We start from the raw sequence: 27461 nt of genomic DNA, 5'->3' as shown, positions 1-27461 counted from the left end.
CGAACAGCCAATGTTCGAGTCGAACATGAGTCTGACTCGAACTCGAAGCTCAACCCTAATGATAATACAGATATTCTTTTCATTCAATGACCCTTATTACACATACAGGACTTTCATAATTCAGCAGTCAGAGTAGCAGATAAATGGTCACAATTTAAAAACCTAAAAAGACAACTCTTGAGCCTGAAGATTGAGGAAATTAACAATCAGATGCTGGTAATATTGTGATATCCTTGTAGCTATAGATAAGGATAAATGAACTGTCACCTTACCAATCCTGTAAGAGAATCTGTAGATGTATTGACTATGAACTCAGCTGGGGAAGAGGCCTGAAGACACAGAAGACTCTGAACCATTTACCAACAATTCTCATCATGTCAAAGATCAGGGGAATATTTTTTACCTAATATAAAATCCAAAATATTAAAGTGGTTCTAAAGGCAGCATTATATGGACTAGGGTAAAAAACCTTCTGGATGCAGCTCCCCCCAGCCCCCCTATACTTACCTGAGCCCCATCTCGATCCAGCAATGTGCATGAGAGCGGCGGCTCTCCCGGCTAGCTCTCTCTTCATTGGCTCACACAGGAGTCATTGGCTCTTGCTGCTGTCAATCACAACTAGTGAGCCAATGAGGAGAGAGCGGGGGGGGGAGAACTGCGCTCTGTGTTTAAATGAACAGTGTCTATTCACAGAAGTGCTGCTCGGGAGCAAGTCTGCTCGAGTGCCCCCATAGCAAGGGGCCTCATGTGGCTAAAAGCCTGGACAGCTGAAGCTGCCTATATAAGACTATTCACACGTACGAGCTTTAAAGAAGACTATTTGAAGAGGCATGTGACCAATTCATAAAAGATGGCACAGGAGGGAAGGTTTAACTTCCTCAGCGGAAGATTCCAAAACCCCCCTCCTCTGGAGCCTCTACCTCCGCAAAATGCCGAGCCCCTAACCACTTTATTCAGCCCTTCCTATCAGTGCAAGACTTAGCCCACAAAGCCCACCCAGTCTTCTCCAAAGCCCTCTTCCCAATTAAGGGGCGCCCTCACTTCTAAGAGTGGAGGGATATCTGTTACAGATTGCCCCTCTCTGGGTCGCAGGTGCCCCAGACCTGTGGGTTTAATCTGTGGTTTGAAAGGGGTGCAAAATAGAGTTCAAAACTCTACACCCTCAATGCTTTCTTCTTTCATATCAACCAAAGTCTGTATAATGACAGTCAGATTTGCAAAATGCCCTGAGCCATCTCTCATCCCACGGAGTAGTTGTGCCAGTACCTCCACAAGACAGGCTTAAAGAATTTTACTCAAACCTGTTCATAGTACCAATGCCCAACAGGGATATTCATCCTATTCTGGACCAAAATCCCCCATAATTGTCCATGAAATCCACAAGGTTGGTCATTGCCTCTCTCAGACAAAGGGAATAAATGGCATTTGTAGACATCCAAGATCCCTATCTGCATGTTGCCATTTATCTACTTCATCAGCACTTTCTGCGATTCACAGTGGCAGACAATCACTTCCTGTTTGTCGCTCTGCCCTTTGGCCTATCCTTTGCTCACAGAGTATTCACAAATTTCCTAGCACCTCTTCTTGCCCTTCACTGAACAAAGGGCATCCAGGTCACAGATCATCTGGACAACCTTATTGTGAAGGATTCATCTCCCTTCCAGCTGTTGACAAACAAAAACAAATAAAAAAGTTCATCATAAAAAATTGGTTGAAGACGATTGAAGTCCTCTAGTTAATCAATCCTGATGAGGACAAATAGGAAAGCCGCCACCAACACCCAATACTACTTACCCTTACCGTCAGTGTGTAGGGTACACACATTAAATGTAGAGGTTATGTACCCAGCAATCCTTCTCCACAGATCGATCGACTCCACAGAAGATTAAAACGTCTCATTCAATAATGAAATAAAGACCTCCAAAACGTTCTCCATAGAATGGAATTCCACTGATAAACTCCAGTATCTACATAAATATAAGAAAGAAGACCTCTCATTGCGCAGGTATCCAGAAAACAAAATTCATTTAAGGATAAAACTGTTACACTCACATGGTTGAGAAATCTGACAGGCAAGGGGAAACAACCTGTGTTTCCAACCAACAAAATGGCCGCCGGGTCCCAGTCTGCGCCCTACGTCACACATCCTTAGCTCCACCCAACGTTTCGTCATAAACGTGCATCATCAGGGGCGTGGTCAGGGTGTGTGCGAGGCTCTTGTTTATAGGGACAGGCCGGCTTAAAGTGGATGTAAACCTGAAAATAAAAAATGATATCATACTGTAGAGTATAAGATTTCCTATCATTTGAGCTCAGTCTTGCCACACAGAGTTAATCCATCTCTGAGCAATCCCCTTTTATTGTTCAGTGAGAAAAATCTTGACAAACTGAGAAAAACTTTGTCAAATCCTCCCCCTTGCTGTGAGTGACAGGTGATTTACATATCTCCTGCACTAGCCTAAGACAGGCATTATTTTTTAATTCCCTCCCCCACTCCTTTCTTCAGCAGCTCTGCAAGGATTGGCTGTTCCACACCTCACCATGATTTGGCATGCTGAAGTCATGTGGTTACTTTCCTGTCTTTTCACTGGATGTTAGAGATCATAGCAGAAGTTCAGTGTAAGAAATACACAGGAGAGTGTAGAGGTGGGCGGGGAGTCTACTGACATCACGACTCCACCCACCGAGCTCCAGACAACAGACCCGCCCACAGAATCTGCAGTTTTTCGGGTCTAATAACAGACAGAGGGGAGACATTTGACAGATAAAGATACATGCAGGAGGCGTGTATATCCTTATAGATAACCCCTATGGCAGTAGTTTAGAAAGGATGACATTGGATTTACATCCACTTTAAAAACCGTAAATTAGGTTCGTTCCACAGGCCGGATGTTGTCTCCATCTCATGACCCAGGAACCACATAAAATTCCAAAGCTTATTACAAACTGTTAGTAATGTGTATATATGCTATAAAAAACATATTAAAAACAATCACTCAAAGGAGATTAGCAAGCAAAAGGACAGTGTAAATCTTAGACTAAAAAAAATTTTTTAGATAAAAAGTAGGCCAAACAGACTCGGGAAGGACAAACAGACTCAGGAAGCGGCGGCATCTTGTGGTGAAAAGCGAGTATTACACCAACATAAGATATAACAAATTCACACAGAGAAATACAGGCCAACTTAGTACAAGAAATATAAAAAATTGGTTATAAACCAAAGTATAAAACTATAAATCATAAACAATATACAATAAGAACATGTATATAAAAACTACAGACATTAAAAAATGCTGAAAATAGCAGCAACAAATACTGCAATCCCTACTGAACATTATCCATTGTTGATGAAGGAATTTATATCCCATTCAACATTCATTCCAGATGGAGTGAATGTCTGGGTTTTATAAATCCACCTCATTTCCAGTTTTGATACCTCCCTAACCATAATACTCCCTCTCCAATGACCAGCAAACTTGTCAATTCCTAAGAAGGTAGTACCTTCAGGGTTACAGTCATGCTTAAGAGCATAATGCTTGGAAAGGTTGTGTTTAGGGAATGGCATTCAATTTACAGATCGGAAATTTTTGACAGGGAAAGAAACCACCCATGTTCTGAAAAAAAGAAAGTTATTTCGGAGGGTCTATCACATTGAGAGCCAGCTGAAATTTCAAAGGGGGACCCCTCTATATACCACACGGGGCATATCGGGTAGGTTTGATCCCAAAACCCTATCTGCTTTCAATACCTTCCAATGCCTTTGCATGAGTTGCTTAATCGCATAATGCCCATTTGAGTAGACGGTGACAAAGGAGAATTTAAAACTATCATCCTGGTTCTTAGATTTAGGGATCAACATCTCTATTTCTATCTAAAGCTGATCTAAAAGCTGCTTCTAGTTCATTGTCATCATATCCCTTTTCCAGAAATCTTCCTCTGAGTATTGAGGCCTCTTGCACAAAATCATCACGATGATTCGTGCAATTTCTCCTCAATCACAGAAACTGGCTCTTAAGAATTGATTTTAGCCACAATTTGTGATGACAGCTCCTAGAATCAATTTTACCGTTCCGATCAGTTTCCTTAAAGTAGGTGGATGTAATCACTGCACCATCAACAACCCTAATTTTAAGGTCAAGAAAGTGGATATCTGACCTACTGGTTTCATAGGTAAGGAAAATACCCCTTTCATTGGTATTAAGCCCTGTCATAAAAATATTCAGGGATTCTAAGTCACCATCCCACAGGAGGAGGATGTCGTCTATATATCTTTTCCAGAATACCAGATTAGACCTGGATTCTTGATAGACGACATCCTCCTCCTATTTGGCCATAAAGAGATTGGCCATGCTGGGAGCGAATTTTGCCCCCACGGACACACCCCTATTCTGGACAAAGTAGGAGCCACCATACCAAAAATAATTGTGCTCCATTGCGTAATTCAAAAGTCTCAAAATAAAGGTTCTCTGCTTATCATGAAGGTTATTTCCTTTCAAAAAATGTTTTACTGCTTCCCTTACATGTTGGTGCGAAATTACCGTATATAAGGTGGAGACATCTGCTGTGACAAAAATATAACTCTCCTTCCATTCCACATGCTTAAGCGCATTAATGACCTGTGTGGAATCCCTCAAATACGATGGAGTAATAGTAACCAGAGGTTGCAAAAAGTGATCCACATATTTGCCCACCCTGGAAGAAATCGAATCGATACCACTAATGATTGGCCTCCCAGGGGGGCAAATTGGATCCTTGCACTTTGGGCAGGTAATATATTACCGCTATCCTAGGCGCCATTGGAATAAGAAAAGCTTTCTCCTTTTTGGAAATGATCCTCTGTTGGTATCCCTCTTCTACCAATGCCACCAACTCTTTGTTATAATTGGAAGTAGGATTCTTCTTCAGGGAAACATACGTTTCCTGGTCGGAGAGCAGCCTTAACATTTCAGTATTGTAAGCATCCCTATCAAGTATGACAATCCCGCCGCTCTTATCAGCTGGGCGTACGATGATGTCATTCCTTTCTTTGAGAAGCTCCAATCCCTTTTTAAAAGTGTACTCTCTCCTATTTTTCTTAATCTGTAATGCTTGTAAATCCTTATTTAGAGATTGATGGAGCCAAATGGCTTGGAGGATTGAACAATGAGGCATTAGATAAATTGGAATTCCTCACATCAACTGAAACCGCCGGGTTAGAGCGGTATGGATTCGAGACCATGTAACGCTGAATATTGACCCTGCGAATGAAATTTTGAACGTCAATAAACGTTTCAAATTTGTTTAAAGCTCTGGAAGGTGCAAATTTCAGGCCATGATTCAAAACATGTTTCTCTTCGGTGGACAAAATTGCTTTACTTATATTAAAGAGGCCAGAGTCCTTTAGACACGCCTCCTGTTTAGAGCGGATCCTCCTCCCCCCTATGAAACCCCTTTTTAGTTTTATGTCTCTTTTGTTGTTGTGGGCCCTGGGAAAAAATGACTATTATAATGTCCTTCTACTGGACCTACTCTCCCTCCCTTAATTTAATCAGAGGGGTGATTCTGTTGTTGCCCCCAATTACCACCTAAGGGGGTTCTCGGTGAATACCCATTCTGTGGTTGATTTTGGGGAGTCCAATTATTAGGGTGCTCAGTGATAAATCTATCATCCCTATGGGGACTATCCCTGCTCCCCAAAGGTCCAAGATGATTGTGGACAGCAGTGGGGAAAGGGGTATGGGACATCTGTTGTGCTCCCCCCCCCTCTGCCCTGAAAGGCACCCCTAGTGGGCCTTGGAGGTTGAGGCTGGCTAGGGCCAGGGTGTACCAGGGGAACATTTGGAGCAAGGCCCTGAGAAGTCAGCAAACCCCCCCCCCACTGCTCCCTCTGTAGGAAAAGGATTTCCACTCACAATATCCTTAGTTTGCCATTTAAAGACTCCCTTATTTTTGTAGTCGGAGACATCTCTAAGATATTTTTTCTCCTTTTATTTTTCTGTTCTACCTCCTCCTTTTCCAGATGTTTCCCCTTGTAGGGATTCAGTTTTTCTCTGAGGCTACAGATCTCCTCACCAACCTTGATGAGTTTCTGTTGTTTCTTGGCCAACAAAAACTGAATGACATTTAAACCAGCTTGATTAAAAATCTGGAACCATTCTGTGGTATCTAAAATGTCACTGAAAGGAGTGACATCCCACCGTAGGCTCCTTGGGACCATTTTGTCTGCAAGATATTGCTCAAAAACAGACCAATGTCCCAATTTATATGGAGCCCAGTGGTAACCAGGTTTTTTCATCGCATAAAGAGGCCACTAATGTCATCAGTGGGACCATTAGTTTCACAGAAAATGCCCTCTGGATTAATGGCATGTTAAGCTCTAAATTGAAATATATCCATTATTAATATATGGCTATTCAGCTGCAACAATAAAAACCCAAAACAGCTATAAAAATACAGATCTGTTGCGCTTGAAAAAATAAACTAAGAAAAAAGCAGCTGACACTAAATTACTGGTTGCAATGAGACAATATATAAGAAGAGGTGCAGCGCTAGAAAAATAAAAACAAATAAAAGTTCATCATAAAAAATTGGTACACAAGTATGTCAGAAAACTTAATATAAAGAAATACTTTTTGTCTAATAACTATAATTTAAGAACAAAGAAAGCAGTAGCTACATTGGGAGTTGATAGCGGACTCAAATATAAATCGCTATTCAACCCTCCACAAACAGCCAACCATCAGATAGAGGTTTTCAAACAACTAGTCTTGAAAGATCTGGACAAAGTTAAACCCAACAAAACTCTAAACCCTAAGCATATAACAGAAGGCATCAAAGCCCTGGAGAATAGAAAGGACATAATCATCCGTCCGGCGGATAAGGGAGGAGGAGTGGTGATTATGGATAAAACCTATTACCACACACAACTCTCTAATATGCTTAAAGATGAAAACACATATGAGCAACTTAAGAAGGACCCTACCAACAAGTATAGGGAAGACCTCCACAATCTAGTAGATTATGGATTTTACATGCGAGTCCTTACAAAGAAAGAAAAATTATATTTATGTCCCAGCTTTAATAGAATACCAACTATATATACGGTTCCCAAAATTCATAAAGATCCAGAGAGACCTCCAGCCAGACCTATTGTGAAGGGCATAGACTCAGTAACATCTCGAGTCGGCCAGTATTTAGACCACTTCTTACAGACAAGTGTTGTGACTACAAAAGCGTATTTGAAAGACACTACAAGCTTCTTGCAGAAGATTAAGAACGTATACTTCTCTAAGGACGAGGAAATATATCTGGTGACTGCCGATGTGGCGTCATTATATACAATAATTCAGCATGATGAGGCGCTTATGTCTATCAACTGGGCCTTTAGCCAGAGGGACGACATTCCCTTCATCCAAAAGAAATTCTTAAGGATGATACCGGAATACTGTTTAACCCACAATTACTTCTGGTGTGTGGGGATTTTTATAGCCAGAAGACCGGCGTTGCAATGGGCGCCAAGTTTGCGCCAAGTTTGGCGAACTTATTTATGAGCGAATGGGAGGACAAATGGGTGTACTTAAACAGGAGGAAAGAATTTGTATTCTACCAACGCTACATAGATGACCTGTTCATCATACGGCAGGGCACTGAATCCTCACTAATTGAATACTCCCAATGGCTCAATAGTAATACCAATAATATTAAATTGGAATTTAATTGGAGCCGAGAGCAGATACATTACCTGGATGTCATGATAACGAAAGGCGAGAACCAACTTCATATGAAAGCATATTTCAAGAGCACAGACCGCAATAGCTATATTCCCGTAGAGAGTGGACACCACCCGCAGTGGTTAAGGAATATACCTAAGGGCCAATTTATGCGGGTACATTGTAACTGCACCTCTGATACTGATTATTTTACCCAAGCAGAACTTATTAAACAACGTTTCATAGAAAAAGGCTATAAGATCCAGCCCGTAGACAAACTGATTACAGAGGTAGGATGCAAATCACAGGACTCTTGTTTGGTCCCTAAAGCAAGGAGACAGGACTCCAAGCATGAATGGGGTTTTATAAGTGGTTTTCACGAACAGTATTGTGAAATCGAGACAATCATAAAGAACCACTGGAACATACTGTGTATGGATAAGGTGCTGAGTAAAGTGTTACCAGAAAACCCGCCATTTATATATAGGAAAACCCCTTCATTTGGAGACCAAGTAGTGAAAAAAGTGCTCGACCCCCCAACCAGAACTAAAATGTCTTGGGACCGATCAGGTTTTTATGCCTGCAGAAAATGTAAATCGTGCCAACAAGTAGCAACTCATTTGAGAGGCCTAACAAGCTTCGTGTCAACAGCGAATGGTAAAGAATTTCAAATTAGAGAATTCATCTCATGTATGTCTACTCACGTAGTGTATGCCCTGGAATGTCCGTGTGGCCTCATATATATCGGGCGCACAAAAAGAACAACGGGCAAAAGGGTATCAGAGCACATTTATAATATCACTATAGGATACAAAGAACATAGTGTGTCCCTACATTTTAGGGAAAAACATGATAGAAATCCCATTGGCCTCAAATTTTGAAAACTACACCCCAGATGGAGAGGTGCCAACATGATAAGAGAAATTTCCAAAAGGGAATCTCAGTGGATATTCCTGGCTAACACACTTAGTCCTAATGGACTAAACATAGAACTGGACCTGAATTGCTTTATAAGCAACTACTAAAGGCAATACATTCTATATGACTTTTACTTTCGTATTTTATCACATGCATAACCCAGCGTACGAAAGATTAAAGTTATCCTCTATAGGTTCCCCATAGTAGAAGTGTTTTTTTAGTTAAGTTTTTAGCTTCGTGTAACTTTTAATTTTAAATATTTTTTAAAAATAGTAATATTTATCTTTTTTAGGAGTTTTCTTGCGTGAGTAAATGTATTATTGTACTTGATGCGATTCTGTTTGCATCCGCATATGTGGTAGTTTTTTGGCTTATGTTTTTTCATGAATTTTGGACGATACACTCCATTTGAAGAAAAAACATAACCGCAATATTAATGACGAGACAAGTTCTAGTGATATTAATGACTGTAAATAGTCAGAACCACTATACAGATATAATTGGCTGTCCCTCACGAATTTACGTGACAAAAGACAAACATAAGATCTACTGTAATCAATAATTTTATTAGGGTAAGATTATTTGAAGAGTTTTTGAGTCTAATCAGAGGCGGCTCTCCAATTAGGCAAATTAGGTGATCGCCTCAGGCCTCGCCATCATAGGGGCCTCGCCATCGCCAAATTTGCCTGATATGTGCCGTCGGCAAATGACAGGAGTGGGACCGAGGAGACCTCCTTCACCCCCCTGCTCGAGCCGCCGCTAAAAAACTGGAGGGCATTCTCTCTCTCTCTGCTTCCTACCCATCCCCCTCCTTCCTCCTGTCAGAGTTGAGCAGAGCAGCAGAAAAATGGAGCAGCTGTCTGTGTGGAGAGAGAGAAGCTGCTGCGGGCTCTTCTCTCCTCCTCTCCTCCTCTCAGCACTGTACTCGTGTTTCTTCCCCCTCCTTCTTATTGGACAAGGGGGAAAAAAACACTAAAATGAAACAGAGAGGAGGATTGTGGGAAATGTAGTCTCGAGTGGTGGACATTGCAAAACGAAGGGAAGAAACTGCAGCCCCCAGCATGCCCAGCTGAAGAGGAGGGAGAGAGATCCAGAATCCCGGGGGAATTTTGGGGAAGTGCACCCAGAACTCCATCAGAGAGAGAGAGAATCCCACTGCACTGCACCACCACAGAGAAATCCACACAGCCTAGCACCATCACTTCTGAAGAAAGGCATGAAGCTATTTCCTGAATACAGATCTGGGCACTAACCAGCGGAGTTGCCACAGGCAACCCAGAATGAGCCAACTCCTGATCAGAGGAACCATTGTTGCTGTATCCCCAGGTAAGAGGGCCGGTCAGCCATTATCTACTGCCATCTATAGGATCTGCCCACCCTGGTATTCTTTGGCCCTTATACTGCCCACAGGCCCTATTCACAGCTGCAAGAGATGAAGATTTAGGACTTAGTGCTAGTTCACACTGCAGCGATGTTCAACATTGGATGTGATTTGTACCACACTGCAGTGCCAATCACATGCGACTTCTGTGCGATGCGATTTCAGCCATACAGATTATATGGCTGAATTCGTATTGCATTCGGACCAAACTCGCACAGGACCTCTTTTCTGATCTGCAGCAGAATCGGAACGTATGGGTGTTCACATCCATGTGATCTGATTCCTGTCCGAATTTGCAGTTCACACTGCGATATGCAAACTGATTTGGGGGGTGTCATTAACTTTGTATTGACACTCCAAGCAGTTCGCATAGGGCAGTGTGAACTGCCACCGGGAGACATACGATGCGGGAACCCGCAGCGGATTCGCAGGGTTCCCACATCGCTGCAGTGTGAACCAACACTTAGGCTCGGTTCACACTGGTGCGATGCGAGAACCCTGTGAATCCACTGCCGGTTCCTGCATCGCACCCGACTTGGTTCACACTGCCTTATGCGAACCGCTGAAAGTGTCAATACAAAGTTAATGACACCCCCAGATCGGTTCACATATTGCTGTGTAAACTGTCAATTTAGACATGAATCGGATTGCATGGGTGTGAACACCCATGCGATCCGATTCTGGTGTGGACCAAAAAAGGGTCCTGCATAACTTGGGCCAAATGCGATGCAAATTCAGCAATACTATCTGTATGGCAGAAATCGCATAGCACAGACTTCACATGTGATTTGCACTTCAGTGTGGTGCGAATCACATGTGAGGTTGCACAGCACACTGGTGTGAACCGAGCCTAAAGACTGCCCTATAACTGTAGTGGCCCTAGGGCTATGGCCAGCACTACCATATGGTGGCTTAAGCAGCCACCTCAGGGCACCAGGATAGGGGGGCAGTAAAATCCTAATCCCCAGCCCCTATAGCAGCTCGGAGTGTGTGTACTATAGTAAAGATGACTGTCGCTTTTCATCTGGAAGTGTTACAAGTGGCTGGGAAGCCGCCTATCACTTCCACCACTGACACAATGTGCAACCCCCTTCACCATGTTTGCCAGGCACCACTGTCCTACCTGTGGGCCCGGTGCTGTCATGATGGGTGGCACTGGGAAGGGCGGCCGTAGCTCAGCAGACCTTCATCCACTCAGCCACCCTCCTGTACACAGACTGGGAAGTGTCATGCATGACGTCAGGGGCAGGCTGGGCCGGGGGGGCAGAGTGCCCCCTAGGCCACTCTAATCTATGTTGAAAACAGCTGGCAGCTGCTGCCCGCTGCCTTTTTTTTTCTTCTGTAGGAAATTGGGCCGGCGGCCCAGCCGGCTGCTGTTGCATTCCGGGAGTTGTAGTCCGCGCTCAAGCTCCCAAGCAGGGCAGAGGAAACTACAACTCTGGTGAGTCTGCATTGATGGGCACTGATGAGGCTGCATTGATGGGCACTGATAAAGCTGCATTGATGGGCACTGATGAGGCTGCATTGATGGGCACTGATAAAGCTGCATTGATGGGCACTGATGAGTCTGCATTGATGGGAACTGATGAGGCTGCATTGATGGGCACTGATGAGGCGGCACTGGTGAGGCTGCATTGAAAAACCAGGTGGGCATGGATGAGCTGATTTGGTGTTTCAATGGGCCACTTGACTGGACAGGCTGCCAGCCCTCCCCTGTATGACGTCACTTCTTGGACCAGGGATAAGTAAACAAAAATCCTTGCACTGGCCCTGCACAGTTTGTTGTTGCCATTTAAAGGGGGATCCCACCTTCTCTCATTTTTTCGAGTGCACTCGAAAACAATTAGGAAACTGCTATTCCTTTAAACACGTTTAGATTACAGTTGTGTTGCTAAATATTGATTTACCTTTTCTCGTATTGATTTTTTTGCTATTGATAAAGAGCTGCTTTTATAGATATATTTGTTTACCTTTATTACCTGAGGGTAGTTCTACTCTGCTTTGTGAACTGCATTTTTTATCATTTATGCAAGTTCCTAATTCTAGACAAATAGTGTCTACCACTAAGCACGTGTGTAATTGTTTATTGCCTATATCCTACGGTAAGGTGAAAAGTACTATACGCTATGTGTGTCTGTAGTGATTCAATCAACCAGGTGTGTCAGAGGGGCTGAAGGTGTTCTTGGAGTTGAGGCGCAGAACAGGGAACCCAAAATTACCAAGCGGCTCCTTCAGGGGTAGTGCTACACACATTACTGCAGTTTTGATTGACAGGGGACCTTAACACTGCTGTGCTCAGGCAGCATTAAGAGCCCTGTCTCACTTAAGCGTGCCGAACATCTGATCTGCAGCCCTTTATTTTAGAGATGACAGGACATCTTAATGCCGCTGTATGCAGGCAACGTTAAAAGCCCTGTTACACTCACTTCTTGCGTAACCTAAGACTCCTGATGTTCTGCCTACCAGCCAATGAGGAGTGATGTTGCGTCTGCGCACTTCGCTTTTCCCATCCACCGCACAAGCATCTCAATCTGGGAAGGCCTGCTGCATAGTTCAAGGGCATCATTGGGGCCTCATGTCGAAGTTTTGCCTAAGGCCTCACAAAGCCTAGAGCCGCCTCTGTAATACACTATATAAACATAACATATATGCGGAATGACAGCATTACATTAATAATTCCTTTTTTATTTCATTCTTAGTTGGAGACAATTTAGAATGTAATAACATAATCTCAAAGAATTAATACGAGGTGTATACTATTTTTATGTATATAGTATTCGCTTTTATTATAACAATGCTATAGAGAGAACCATAGTTGGATGGATGGGATGCTGTGCGTCAGCTCGGCACTGTCCACATAGGAGAGGGCGGGGAGGGGATGATACCTGTGATGACGGTGCTGAACGTTCCCGCCTCCTAAAGCTATTTAAATGAATTGGTTGTGTTGCATGGCCACGCCCTCTGAAGACGTAATGATGAAACGTGTCAGGGCATGACCACGCGACCCAACAGAAAGACCTAGAACACGTCATCCCGGGACTCATCCAAGTGGGCGGGACGTTTACTCTTCCTTCCAGCGGTGAGCTGACGTTTCTTACGGACAGGCTGTGTTTTAATCTAAGAGCTTTTTATACTTTATTATCTGAAAAGCGCAACATTGTAGCAGGGAGTTTGGTAAATTTTAAATAAAAAATATAACACTATGGCAAGCATCCCCTCTCTTTACTTATATGACACCTAACGAACACGGAGAACTGACCTACACCAGCGGGAGCAGAGCAGTTCATCCCTGAGGAGAGATATCACAGGCAGACCTGACCCCTACCGCAGAATCGATCATGACAAGCGGGAGCAGAGCCGACTGACCCCAGGAGAGATATTACAGGCATATCTTATCTAGACCTCTGGTGAACATACACACAAAGGGGTTTCTCATGAGGTGACATGGTGAAGGTATAGAGCCAAACAAAAGATGCACTGGGGATAAATCAAAGAGTGGACCGCAATCCATCAGATGCATGCATGGGTTATTATCCTAAAGACTTTCTGCACTAGTCTTCTTATATGTTCCACAGAGATGGCGGACTAGAACTTTTTGTGTTTTTTTTTTATTACTTGTTGACTACTACTAATCACACTTATGGTTGCAAATCCATTTCTAAAGCGCTGTTAATATTTTCTCATGTGGGAAGATATATTTATTTCATTATTTACTATATCATGTTTTATTAGTTATAATAGCAGCTTATAAGTGTAAAAAATATTTACTATTCATCCATTTTGAGCGCTGGGATCAGGGATTCCCTCATTTTTTCTCTGATTTTTTTTTTCCTTTTTATAAAAAATTGGTTGAAGACGATCGAAGTCCTCTAGTTAATCAATCCTGATGAGGACAAATAGGAAAGCCACCACCAACACCCAATACTACTGACTCTTACCGTCATGTATAGGTTATGAACCCAGCAATCCTCCTCCACAGATCGATCGACTCCACAGAAGATCAAAACGTCTCATTCAATAGGGAAATAAAGACCTCCAAAACTTTCTCCATGGAATGGAATTCCACTGATAAACTCCAGTATCCACATAAATATAAGAAAGAAGACCTCTCATTGCGCAGGCATCCAGAAAACAAAATTTATTTAAGGATAAAACTGTTACACTCACATGGTTGAGAAATATGACAGGCAAGGGGAAACAACCTGTGTTTCCAACCAACAAAATGGCCGCCGGGTCCCGGTCAGCGTCCTACGTCACACATCCTTATCTCCACCCAACGTTTCGTCATAAACGTGCATCATCAGGGGCGTGGTCAGGGCGTGTGCGAGGCTCTTGTTTATAGGGACAGGCCATAAAAACCGGAAATTAGGTGCGTTCCACAGGCCGGATCTCAGACCCAGAAATCACACAAAATTCTTATTACAAACTGTTAGTAATGTGTATATATATGCTATGAAAACATATTAAAAACGGTCACTCAAAGGTGATTAGCAAGCAAAAGGACAGTGTAAATCTGAGACAAAAATTTTTTTTTTAGATAAAAAGTAGGACAAACGGACTCGGGAAGCGGCGGCATCTTGAGGTGAAAAGCGAGTATTACAACAACATAAGATAATAAACAAATTCACACAGAGAAATACAGGGCAACTCAGTACAAGAAATATAAAAAAATTGGTTATAAACCAAAGGAGGTTTTCATACTGGAAACGAGGTGGATTTATCAAGCCCAGACATTCACTCCGTTTGGAATAAATGTTGAATGGGATATAAATTCCTTCATCAACAATGGATAATGTTCAGTAGGGATTGCAGTATTTGTTGCTGCTGTTTTCAGCATTTTTTAATGTCCGTAGTTTTTATATACTTGTTGTTATTGTATATTGTTTATGATTTATAGTTTCATCCTTTGGTTTATAATAGGGTGCCCACGTGTCCCGGATTGCCCGGGACAATCCCGCAATTAGCAGGTCTGTCCCGGGCACCTTCATTCCGGGACAATACAGTGTCCCGGAATGATACTGACAGAGTGAGCAAACCCCGCTGTAGCGCTGGGGCTCACTCCGCCTCCACCTGATACTCTACTGGCCACTGGTTGCTACAGCCGCCTGGCGTGTATCAACCAGTGACGTAAAAGATGCGACTCCCTGCTCAGCACTCAAAGCGGAGGAGGAGTTAACTTCCTCCTCCTCCTCGCCTAGTGCTCTCCACCACGCTGGATGACCTCCCACCTCCTTTATCCTCTGGCAAGTGACACGGCATCTGGGCCAGGTGTCAGTGGGGGCCCCACTCAGGACATCCCAAAGAAGAGTCTCTGCTACCGCACTTCCAGTCCCCATAGAGATCTCTACTGGGCACCTGACCCTTCACAGCACAGAGCAGCGGACACCAGCGATGTTCCCCGATCAGTGCGATCGCACAGTGAGTGTTATTCTAGTAGGGGGGGAGCCGCCAGCCTCTGCCCACAACATAAGGAGAATCGCTGGGGACACTCTGGATTGTCAGAGGGAGTTGTAGAAGGTCTATAAAGCTGTCTGTTAGATGGATGAGCCTCCTTGTCAGTCCATTTCTTCACCTCCCCCCTCCCTGACCTGCCAGCTTGAAATGCTCCGCGGGGGCCGTCCTAGAAGAATCATAAATCACTGTGAGAGGACCATAAACCAGTGCTCAGGAGGGAGAGGGCAATGTACAGCTGTCAGTGTGTTTGTACATGTCTACTGCCTATGTGTGCGACACTGAGACATGGGACAAAACTGGCTGTGTGGAGAGAGACCCCTCACCCACTCACAGCATGTCACTGTACACGGAGAGACAGTCCCTGACCTGGAGACCAGTCCCTCTCCTTCACCCACTACTGTGTATGGCATTATCCCTGATTAATAGGGACAGTCCCTGACCTGGAGACCAGTCCCTCTCCTTCACCCACTACTGTGTATGGCATTATCCCTGATTAATAAGGACAGTCCCTGACCTGGAGACCAGTCCCTCTCCTTCACCCACTACTGTGTATGGCATTATCCCTGATTAATAGGGACAGTCCCTGACCTGGAGACCAGTCCCTCTCCTTCACCCTCTACTGTGTATGGCATTATCCCTGATTAATAGTCACAGTCCCTGACCTGGAGACCAGTCCCTCTCCTTCACCCTCTACTGTGTATGGCATTATCCCTGATTAATAGGGACAGTCCCTGACCTGGAGACCAGTCCCTCTCCTTCACCCACTACTGTGTATGGCATTATCCCCGATTAATAGGGACAGTCCCTGACCTGGAGACCAGTCCCTCTCCTTCACCCACTACTGTGTATGGCATTATCCCTGATTAATAGGGACAGTCCCTGACCTGGAGACCAGTCCCTCTCCTTCACCCACTACTGTGTATGGAATTATCCCTGATTAATAGGGACAGTCCCTGACCTGGAGACCAGTCCCTCTCCTTCACCCACTACTGTGTATGGCATTATCCCTGATTAATAGGGACAGTCCCTGACCTGGAGACCAGTCCCTCTCCTTCACCCACTACTGTGTATGGCATTATCCCTGATTAATAGGGACAGTCCCTGACCTGGAGACCAGTCCCTCTCCTTCACCCACTACTGTGTATGGCATTATCCCCGATTAATAGGGACAGTCCCTGACCTGGAGACCAGTCCCTCTCCTTCACCCACTACTGTGTATGGCATTATCCCTGATTAATAGGGACAGTCCCTGACCTGGAGACCAGTCCCTCTCCTTCACCCACTACTGTGTATGGCATTATCCCTGATTAATAGGGACAGTCCCTGACCTGGAGACCAGTCCCTCTCCTTCACCCACTACTGTGTATGGCATTATCCCTGATTAATAGGGACAGTCCCTGACCTGGAGACCAGTCCCTCTCCTTCACCCACTACTGTGTATGGCATTATCCCCGATTAATAGGGACAGTCCCTGACCTGGAGACCAGTCCCTCTCCTTCACCCACTACTGTGTATGGCATTATCCCCGATTAATAGGGACAGTCCCTGACCTGGAGACCAGTCCCTCTCCTTCACCAACTACTGTGTATGGCATTATCCCTGATTAATAGGGACAGTCCCTGTTTTATAAACAAACCCCTCTGTCCTTTTATTGTCTTCTGTCCCTCTACCAAGTGTAACTATCGTAGTTCTAATCCCTGTTTGGTAAGCAGTCCCCGATGTACAGAGAAGGTCCACGTTATAGACAGTCCATTAAAGAAACGGTCCTTATTATCCACTTGCTCTCCGAAAGATTTACCCCTCCTTAATGACCAGGCCATTTTTGCAAAAAGTCACTGCGTTATTTGAACTGACAATTGCGCAGTCATGCAACGCTGTAACCTAATAAAAATGAAAGATATCCTTTTTGTTCCCACAAACAGAACTTTCTTTTGGTGGTATTCGATCACCTCTGCGGTTTTCATTTTTTTGCACAATAAACAAAAAAGAGCGTCAATTCTGAAAAAAAAAATATTTTTTTTACTGCTATAAAACATCCAATAAAAAAATTTAAAAAAAAAATTCTTCATCAATTTAGGCCAATATGTATTCTGCTACATATTTGTGGTAAGAAAATCCCAATAAACGTCTATTGATTGGTTTGCGCCTATATGTTTATAGCATCTACATGGAACATTTATGGAATTTTTATTTATTTTTCTTCTACTCGTAATGGTGACAAACAGCGACTTCTAGCGGGACTGCCATGTTGCAGCGGACAAATTGGACATCCTGCATCTGGTGGCAAGTGACACGCTCAGGGCTCCCACTGATTCTGCATTATGGTGAGTTGAACTATTTCATTATATATTATAATGCAGTAATAGGAATAATGTGATTAGATCATCCTGACACCATATCAAGCATGGTGTCAGGATAATTAAAGTGCCAACACCAGCCATTCGCCCGACAAACCACCCGCTGCCAAATTCCCCGTCAACTCCCGAGACTATATACCACCTCGCACACCACCACCCATCCGCCAGTTGCCTCCACCCCCTGGTAATTGGCAAAAGTTTTGTTCCATGAAACAGGTCCCTCAAGAAAGGAGGGGGGGGTGTCCCTGAATGGCAGTTTGGAAATGTGGTCACCCTAATGTCAGCCTTTCCACAGGCTGCAGGAAGCAGGTCTAGATGCTGCACCTGTGGCTCCTGGGAACACTAATATCCCAGAATTGGACACACTTGGACTAAACGTCTAGTGTACAAGGGGCCTTAGGCTTCGTGTACACGGGACGTTTTTACAACCTCTCCTGAATGATTTAACTTGACAGATAGTAACCCACGTTTAAAACGTTTGTTTTGCCACGTTTACATGCCGTGTATAGCGGCGTTTTGCCGCGTTTGCACTCAGAAGCACTTAAAAAAAATAACCAAAAATAAAAAACGCCTGTAAACTAAACATGGCTAAACGCGAGTTACCGTATTTAGAAGTGTTTGGCGCTTGAAATGCCTGTAAACTCAGCTTCTGAGCGAATTTTTTTTGCGTTCCAAAAAATGCCTCTAAACTCAACTTCCTAGAAAGGACTATAAAGGACCCTGTGTACATGGACAGATAAGATAACATAGAGGAGAGTTCAGGGGCTGTAGAAAAAAACTGCCAACTGCTCCTAAATGTCCGTGTACCAGCAGCAGCGTACATGAGGCCTTAGTGTGTTCTTCTTTACACCCATCTTTCCCTCTTTCTCTCAAAGTTGGGAGGTTTGATTATCTTTACTACTGTGGAAAAAAAACTTCCTTTTCAGAACTTTAACCACTTCCGGACCGCCGCACAGCGATATACGTCCTTATTTTGAAGGGGGTATGGTTGTTATGGCAGCAGCTAGCTGCCATAACCCCGGTATCCTCTTCTTCAGCCAGCGGTCCAGTTTCCGATAAGAGTGGTCTCTGCGACGGAATCGCCGCAAGATCACTTTTATCGGTGGCGGGAGAGGGCCCCCCCTCCCGTCGCGCTCCGGTGCCCTCCGCCGCTTACCGGAGCCGTTGCCAGCGGCGGAGGCGATCGATTCTTTACCCTTGCTGGGCATGGAGATGAGTGAGGGGAAGATGGCCCCCACCTGTCTCCATAACAATGCAAAACGTTATTTCCGCCCATAGCTCTTAAAGGGCGATTTATTTTTTTAAATTACAATTTTTTTTTTATATTGCATTTAAGTGTAAATATGAGATGTGAGGTCTTTTTAAATCCCAGATCTCATATTTAAGAGGACCTGTCATGCTTTTTTTCTATTACAAGGGATGTTTACATTCCTTGTGATAGGAATAAAAGTGACACAATTTTTTTTTTAAAAAGAACAGTGTAAAAATAAAAAAATAAAAGGTAAAATAAATAAGAAAAACATTTTTTTTAAACGCGCCCCATCCCGCCGAGCTCGCATGCAGAAGCGAACGCATACGTGAGCAGTGCACACATATGAAAACGGTGGTCAAACCACACATGTGAGGTATCACCGCGATCGGTAGAGTGAGAGCAATAATTCTAGCCCTAGACCTCCTCTGTAACTTAAACATGCAACCTGTAGAATTTTTTAAACGTCGCCTTTGGAGATTTTTAAGGGTAAATGTTTGTCACCATTCCACGAGCGGGCGCAATTTTGAAGTGTTACATGTTGGGTATCAAATTACTCGTTGTAACATTATCTTTCACAATATAAAAAAAATTGAGCTATTATTACTGTTGTCTTATTTCTTAATTAAAAAAAGTGTACTTTTTCCAAAAAAGTGCGCTTGTAAGACCACTGCGCAAATAAGGTGTGACAGAAAGTATTGCAACATCCGCCATTTTATTCTCTAGGGTGTTAGACAAAAAAAAAGGTATAATGTTTGGGGGTTCTAAGTAATTTTCTAGCAAAAAAAAAACTGTATTTAACTTGTAAACAACACATCTCAAAAAGTGGTTAATACAGATCTGGATCAGCTTCCCCCTGTGTAGGAGGAAGTGACCCCTCCCAACTGCATTCTTCTCCGGTGTCAGAGATTTTCACTTTCATTTCTCTTCTACTGTCAGCGATGGCGTCTGCTAACCTGAGAGCTGAGCTGGAATGTTCCGTCTGTCTGAACATTTATACAGATCCTGTAATGCTGAGATGTGGTCACAACTTCTGTCGGCTCTGTATTGATCGTGTGCTGGATACACAGGGGGGGTCTGGAGGATATTCCTGTCCTCAATGTAGAGAGAAGTTTCCGGATCGGCCTGCACTGCAGAGGAACATAACACTACGTAACATAGTGGAGAATTTCCTGTCTGCTCAGCCAGATCATGAGGAGTCCGGGGTCTTCTGTACTTACTGTGTGGACTATCCTGTACCTGCTGTTAGATCCTGTCTGCTCTGTGAGGTTTCTCTGTGTGATAAACACCTGAGAGTCCACAAAAAGTCCCCAGAACACGTCTTATGTGACCCCACCTTGTCCATGGAGAGCAGGAAATGCTCCGTCCATAAGAAGATCCTGGAGTATTACTGCACTGAGGATGATATCTGTATCTGTGTGTCCTGCACTTTGGCTGGAGAACATCGAGGACACCAGGTGGAGATGCTGGATGAGGCTTCTGAGAAGAAGAAGGAGACACTGAGGAATGTTCTGCAGAACCTTCTGATAAAGAGAGAGGAGACGGAGGAAAGAGTCCAGAGTCTGCAGGAACACAGGAGAAAAGTAGAAGAAAAAGCATCTGGTGACACCGAGAGAGTCACTGTCCTGTTTAGAGATCTCAGGAGACGTCTGGAGGACCTTGAGAAGAGAGTCCTGAGGGAAATCTCCGGGAGGGCAGAGCGGATCTCCATCTCCATCCGGGATCTGGAAATAAAGAAGGAGGAGCTGTCCAGGAAGATACGTCACATTGAGGAGCTGTGTAACATGACGGATCCACTGACTGTCTTACAGGAATCAGACACAGGTGACTTGTGTGATACTGAGGATGGAGATAATGAGGACAGAGAGAGACATGAGGAACTCCTCCATGATGGAGGGGGTCTGGATGTGGATGGGATATCACACACATTACACACATTATCTGATATAATAACAGAGGTAAATGTATACTTCTATATACAGGGAGCTGCAGACATATTACTGGATGTAAACACAGCTCATAATGATCTCTATGTATCAGATGACAGGAAAACTGTATCCAGGTCAGATAGAAATCAGAATCATCCAGAAACACCAGAGAGATTTCAGTATTATTATCAGGTGTTGAGCAGTCGGAGTTTCTCCTCAGGGAGACATTACTGGGAAGTGGATGTCGGGGGATCAGATTGGTGGAGAGTCGGGATGTGTTACCCCAGTATAGAGAGGGGGAGAGGAAGACAATCACTGATTGGAAATAATAACAAGTCCTGGTGTTTGTACAGGAGAGAAAATCACTATGGGGAGATACATGACAGTAAAGGGATCCGCTTACCCTCCAATATCTCCAGTAACAGAGTCAGTATAGATCTGGATTATGAGGTCGGACGGATCTCCTTTTATGATCTGTGTGACCCGATCCGACATCTCCACACCTTCACCACCACCTTCACTGAGCCCCTCCATGCTGGGATATATGTAGGGAGAGGATGTATAAAGATCTGTGGGGGGAATATGGAATAATAGTCATAGTGAGAACTCCGCCCAGAGACTGGTGATGTCACAGGGATGGGTAGTGGGATTGGTAGAATATTCAGCAAATAGGATAAAGCAGTGGGTGGGACTTCAGTCAGTGCCCTGCAGGTTTTTGTTAAATGTGAGATTTCTCCCTCTGTCACTCCCTGTGATTGGGTAGGAGATCTCTCCAGTTACTGGAGTAACAATGAATGACATATTCCTATTTGTCAGTAAAGAGGGGTGTGGCCTATCTATCTATCTATCTATCTATCTATCTATCTATCTATCTATCTATCTATCTATCTATCTATCTATCTATCTATCTATCTCATGACAATTACTTTCATTGTAATCATTAAACAGAAAGTTATCACAGTGTGTGACATCACCAATCTCCTCCTCTGGCCCCTCCCCCTACTCTCTGCCCCTCCCCCACACGCAGTCACTCTGTGCGGGGTGCAGTGCAGTCGCTGTGATTGGATAGGATGGGGTCACCTCTCCTCTCTTTCCTCCTCCTATTCCATACAATCTATACTAAATAGAGATGAAAAGAAATGTAACAATCTCAGAGGAAATATATGAAGAAGGGATCTAGAGATTTACTGCTAAGACAATAAAATGTGATGTATCATTAAAGTGTATGTCCACCCATAATGTTTTCTTTTCTTAGTTTTGGATGGAGTGGGGAGAATTAGAACCCCTGTCAGGTTTTTACTACTATCCAGATCTCCATTAAAGAGATTTCCCCTCACTTCCTGTCCCAGTGACAAGATTTTACCAAGCAGGAAGTGAGGAGAGCTCTCCACAATTATAATAAAATCTGACTGGGGCTCTAGCCTTCCCCTATTCTACTAAAAATGTATATCTGGGTCCCCTTTGCTGATTTCCTCTCACTTCCTGTCCGGTACAATGTTGTCAGCAGGACAGGAAGTGAGGGGAATCCCCAGATATCAGTAAAAACACAACAGGGGTTCTAATCCTCCCTCACTCCATCCAAAAACTATAATGAAAAGTTCTTAGCTTGGCATAGACTTTAATAGAAGGTATCAGTAATATAATTGTGTTGGTGTCACTGTTATCAGCACTGAGATGTATATTGCTGTGCAGCATGTTCTCCGGTCTCACCCTCATCTTCCCCACCAGAGAGGACAATACCTTACAGAGACACGGCATACATTAGGCTGGTAATATGTAGAATATACGGGAAGCCAAAGAGGGTGAGACCGGAGAACACAATCAGGGCTGCTGTTAGAAATCATGGGGCCCCGTACATTACCTGACAGGGACCCCCCAACCTGGATGGGTGTGTGGGGTCAGGTGTATGGCCCTGAACACGGCTTCAGCTGCAGGAACAAATTCATACAGTCAGAGTACCTGTGGGAAGGAACCCCTAATTGTGTTTTTTTCTTTTTTACAATTTATTTTTATTTTATTGTTTACATTTTTTAACAGCCCTGTGTGTGGAGGGGTTTTGTGAAATATTAGGGGTCCATACAGACTCCTGATGATTCACTCTTGAGACAGAAGTGATTGAGGACAGAGATCCCCACTCCTTTCTTTGGAGCTGAAGCTGCAGAGAATGAATGAACAGGAGGTGTTCTGTACAGAGGCTTACTGTTCATTCACAAACTGAAGCATAGTAAGCACAACTTATCATGCTTCAGTTATGAATAAACACAGGAGTGATCATTATCAATCACTCACTGTGTTCACTCAGAAAATGAAGGGGCTGATAAATATGACATATTAACTGGTCCCCCTGTGTGCCCACAGCAGCTGAAAGTCAGTGCCAGGTAGAGGAGGAGGAGCTGGTAGAGCTGTGGGGGGAGGGGGGACACAGGGGGATCAGAGCTGTGGGGATTGGGGACAGGAGAGGGGTGATCAGAGCAGTGGGGGGACCAGTCTCTGAAACTGATCCCCCTGTGGCCCCCCTGCAGCAACCGGTGGGAAGGAGAGAAGGAGAAGTCATCTGTACTGTGGGGGAGATGGTGGGGGCTCTGAGCTGTGATCAGCAGCTTTTTGAACTGCCTGCACTATAAAGCTGCCCAGACCCCATACAGGAGGGCCGGTTCTACCCCCTCTGTGGCCCTGAACACGCTGAACAGCAATATACATCACAGTGCTGCTAACAGTCACACCATCTGATTGGTTGCTCCGGGTCTCACACTCTGCATCACTGTGCTGAATAAGAAGAGATGTATTATGGGAAAAGGAGAACACGGGATTAATCTGTTACTTTATCTTTCTGAAAACCTACGAGGGAAGCCGGGGGCCCAAATACTGTATATGACATTGTCTAGAGGCCACAAAAATATCACATTGCCTAGGGGCCCCAAATATATCATATGGCTTGGGAACACAAGTATGTGACATTCTCTAGGGTTCTCCAAATATGCCCCAGTCCCTGGGGGGCCAAATATGTCACATTGTGTGGAAGCCTGAAAAATCTAACATTGCCTGGGGGGCCCCAAACATTTCCAAGGGTCTGGTGGCCAAAGAGCTACAGAAGAGGCGGCCAACTTGGGTACTTCAGTGGGATGGGGGCACAAAAATGTCAGAACCTGCAACCTATACTGCTACAGTTCACAGCAAAGGACACTTTGACTTTTTGCTTTGGGTGCGAAAAGAAGTCTGTCTGGGGCCTCAAGTGTGTCTCAATACCTAGGACATAGTTGCTAACATTGAAAAAAAAAATTCGGGACACTTTGTTGCATGTAGGCGGAGCCTGCTATAATTCGGGGGTGTGGCATTCGTTTGTGGGTGGGGCATACTGCAACAGAAAAATGTGGCGCGCGAATCGCGCCGCGGCGAGAAATGGGCGTGGCTTGAGCAGAATAGTGGGAGTGTCTTAAATGGGCATGGCTCGGAAGGGGTGTGGTATGAGATGAATGAGGGATGGAGGGAGAAAGAAAGAAAGAGGGAGAGAAAGAAAAAGAGAGAAAGAAAGAGGGGTGGAGGGACAGCAGGCCCAGATCCTACACCACAATAGAAATCTGTGTATTCCAGAAAGTTTAACAAATCAGCAGATAAAGATACTCCAAACACCTGGTGTTAGCTCTTCAATCATCCCGGCACCATGGTCGTTATGGTGTCAGGATGATTGAAGTGCATTATTTCTATTATTACATTGTAATATAGAATGAAATTATTTAACTCACCATAATGCAGAATCAGTGGGAACCCTGAGCGTGTCAGCTGCCACGTCGCTTGCCACCAGATGCCATCAGGTGTCCCCAGCAGAGTCCTCCCTTACATCAGGCATTTCCAGCTGACTCCTCCCTTACATCAGGCATTTCCAGCTGACTCCTCCCTTACATCAGACATTGCAGCGGAGTCCCCCCTTACATCAGGCATTTCCAGCTGACTCCTCCCTTATATCAGACATTGCAGCGGAGTCCTCCCTTACATCAGGCATTGCCAGAGGAGTCCCCCCTTACATCAGGCATTGCCAGCAGAGTCCTCCCTTACATCAGGCATTGCCAGCAGAGTCCTCCCTTACATCAGGCATTGCAGCGGAGTCCCCCCTTACATCAGGCATTGCAGCGGAGTCCCCCCTTACATCAGGCACTGCCAGCAGAGTCCTGTCTTTACACCAGGCATTTCAGCGGAGTCCCCCTTTACATCAGACATTGCAGCAGAGTCCCCCTTTACATCAGACATTGCAGCGGAGTCCCCCCTTACATCAGGCATTGCAGCGGAGTCCCCCCTTACATCAGGCATTGCAGCAGAGTTCCCCTTACATCAGGCATTGCAGCGGAGTCCCCCTTACATCAGGCATTGCAGCGGAGTCCCCCCTTACATCAGACATTGCAGCGGAGTCCCCCCTTACATCAGGCATTGCAGCGGAGTCCCCCTTACATCAGGCACTGCCAACTGTCCTGTCTTTACACCAGGCATCCCCCAATGGAGTCAGGCATTCCCAGCAGTGCAGAATGGGACAAAATAGCCTGGTGGCTGCCAATAGCAATTGAGCTGCGGCGCCGCCCACCCCCGCCCCTTTTCACATCAGGTCGCAGTGGGGCGGGAGGTGTGCAGTGCCACAGCCATAGGTGTGCGCAGCCTATTGCATTAGGGTGTGCACCCCAAAGCTCAAACACACATGTGCGTGTATGTATGTGTAAATGTATATTAGACACACACACACACTCTTATGGCAGAGCGATGCAGTGAAAGAGAAGTATGGTAGCACTTTATTAATGGCAGAACTGGTCAGAGGGAGATATTTCCCATCTCCCCGCCGGCAAACAGAGTAATAATGCTAATGCACTTGGGGTGATTAAGGTGTGCCCAGGCACACCTGGCACACCCCCTGCGCACGCCTATGGCCACAGCTCAAATTCTATTGGCAGTCACCCGGCCATTACTAAATAGTAATTTGGCCTCCGGGAAAATGGCGGCCGGTGGAGACATTGTCTCCGTCGGCTACAGACCTCTAGCAGTGGGCGGCGGCGGGCGGCGGCGAAAAAAAAAAATCTGTAAAATTTGAATTTCCCAGGAAATTCGTGACAGTTGGCAAGTATGCTAGGGATCCTATATGAGGCTTTATTTATTTTTTGAGACCCAAGTATATCGCATTGTTTTGGGACCCCAAATGGTCTTAAAGAGACTCTGTCACTTGTCCACTCCCCTTTATATTACCCAATATTGCTCTCCTCCGATGCTCCTACCCAGTACATGATCATTATGTATAGTGAGATGGGACATTGTGGACCTGGACCTGAGACAGAGCGCAGAGTGTAACATGATTTATGAGAGGCACAGATGGAGGTGTACTGGCCCTTTAAGACCAAATCTATCTATCTATCTATCTATCTATCTATCTATCTATCTATCTATCTATCTATCTATCTATCTATCTATCTATCTATCTATCTATCTATCTATCTATCATATAAGATTACAATATGTAGTAGAAATAAGAATATAATAAGTTTGAAGATCGTGTCGTTCTTTTTCATCATATATCGCTGTCATCATGTATGATTGATAATTATATCTACATTATTATATCATATATTATATCACTTTTATAATGGATCCTAATATAATGTGTCCCCATAGAATGGATCACCAATAGAATTCTATGGGATCCCTTTTATAACTAATGATTTAATATTGTATCACTTATACTGATTTTTAGGTTTTTGATTTATTTGATTTTTAGATTTAGGTCACATGGTAATTGCGCAAATGTTTATCAAAATAATATTTTTGCTGAAAATACAGGAAAATCATTATTAGCGGATACAAATACAACATAACTTACAAAATTCCTTCTAATTCTAGAACATGGACCTGTATTGAGCTAATAAATAACAAATATTTGTAAATTTTAAATTGTGTTTTTTTGTAAACCAGTGAGAATTGAAGGAACACAGAACTGTAAATAGGCGACTTACACTGACCAATGGCGGAAGCCAGTTGGGATTGAGAAAAATTTTACAACACGCCCCTTTTATAGAAATCATTGTAACGATTGACTTCTGCTGAGCAGGGACGGCCGCACACTGATTGACATTGAGCTGATCCCCGCTGAACCGGCTGAATTTCCATCCATGTATGGCCAGCTTTAGGGCTCATTCACACTAGGGGCAGGGACTGACACTCCTTCGAAAAGTGGTCCATACTCAGATCACTTTTCAGAGGTGTTTGACAATATCTCACCTCCTCACCACCCGTTTTAACCCCTTAAAGCAACGCCACCACCCTGCAACTGTGTGCATTACACATGGATATGGGGTGGTTGTAGAGTGGTCCTATCTACTGTGGAGTCCGGAGGGAAGGGTTCCTCTGGGCACGACCGACCTGGAAGCTGCAATCAGAATCATGTGATGGAAACCAGATCCTATGAAATCTATGAATGGGTCATGTTTGGTGGGTGGTGGTATCTGCCAAATGCAA

At 44.3% G+C, this 27461-nt stretch overlaps 1 protein-coding gene across 1 annotated transcript; it reads left to right on the top strand.

Moving 5' to 3' along the window:
• The first annotated feature begins 19633 nt into the window (after positions 1-19633).
• LOC141133661 (E3 ubiquitin-protein ligase TRIM39-like) lies at positions 19634-26897 on the top strand. The gene has a single exon (XM_073623157.1). It carries the CDS (start codon positions 19989-19991, stop codon positions 21564-21566), a length of 1578 nt encoding a protein of 525 aa, XP_073479258.1. The 5' UTR covers positions 19634-19988; the 3' UTR covers positions 21567-26897.
• Positions 26898-27461: the final 564 nt, after the last annotated feature.

The sequence above is a fragment of the Aquarana catesbeiana genome, linkage group LG03 (genome assembly GCF_042186555.1).
Source record: "Aquarana catesbeiana isolate 2022-GZ linkage group LG03, ASM4218655v1, whole genome shotgun sequence".
Classification (NCBI taxonomy): domain Eukaryota; kingdom Metazoa; phylum Chordata; class Amphibia; order Anura; family Ranidae; genus Aquarana; species Aquarana catesbeiana.
The sequence above is the reverse complement of the archived record's forward strand: the minus strand, read 5'-3'. Positions and strand labels throughout refer to the sequence as shown.

What these genes read in the sequence shown, in the direction of transcription:
- LOC141133661 (XM_073623157.1), top strand. Translation starts at nt 19,989, where the DNA reads ATGGCGTCTGCTAACCTGAGAGCTGAGCTGGAATGTTCCGTCTGTCTG.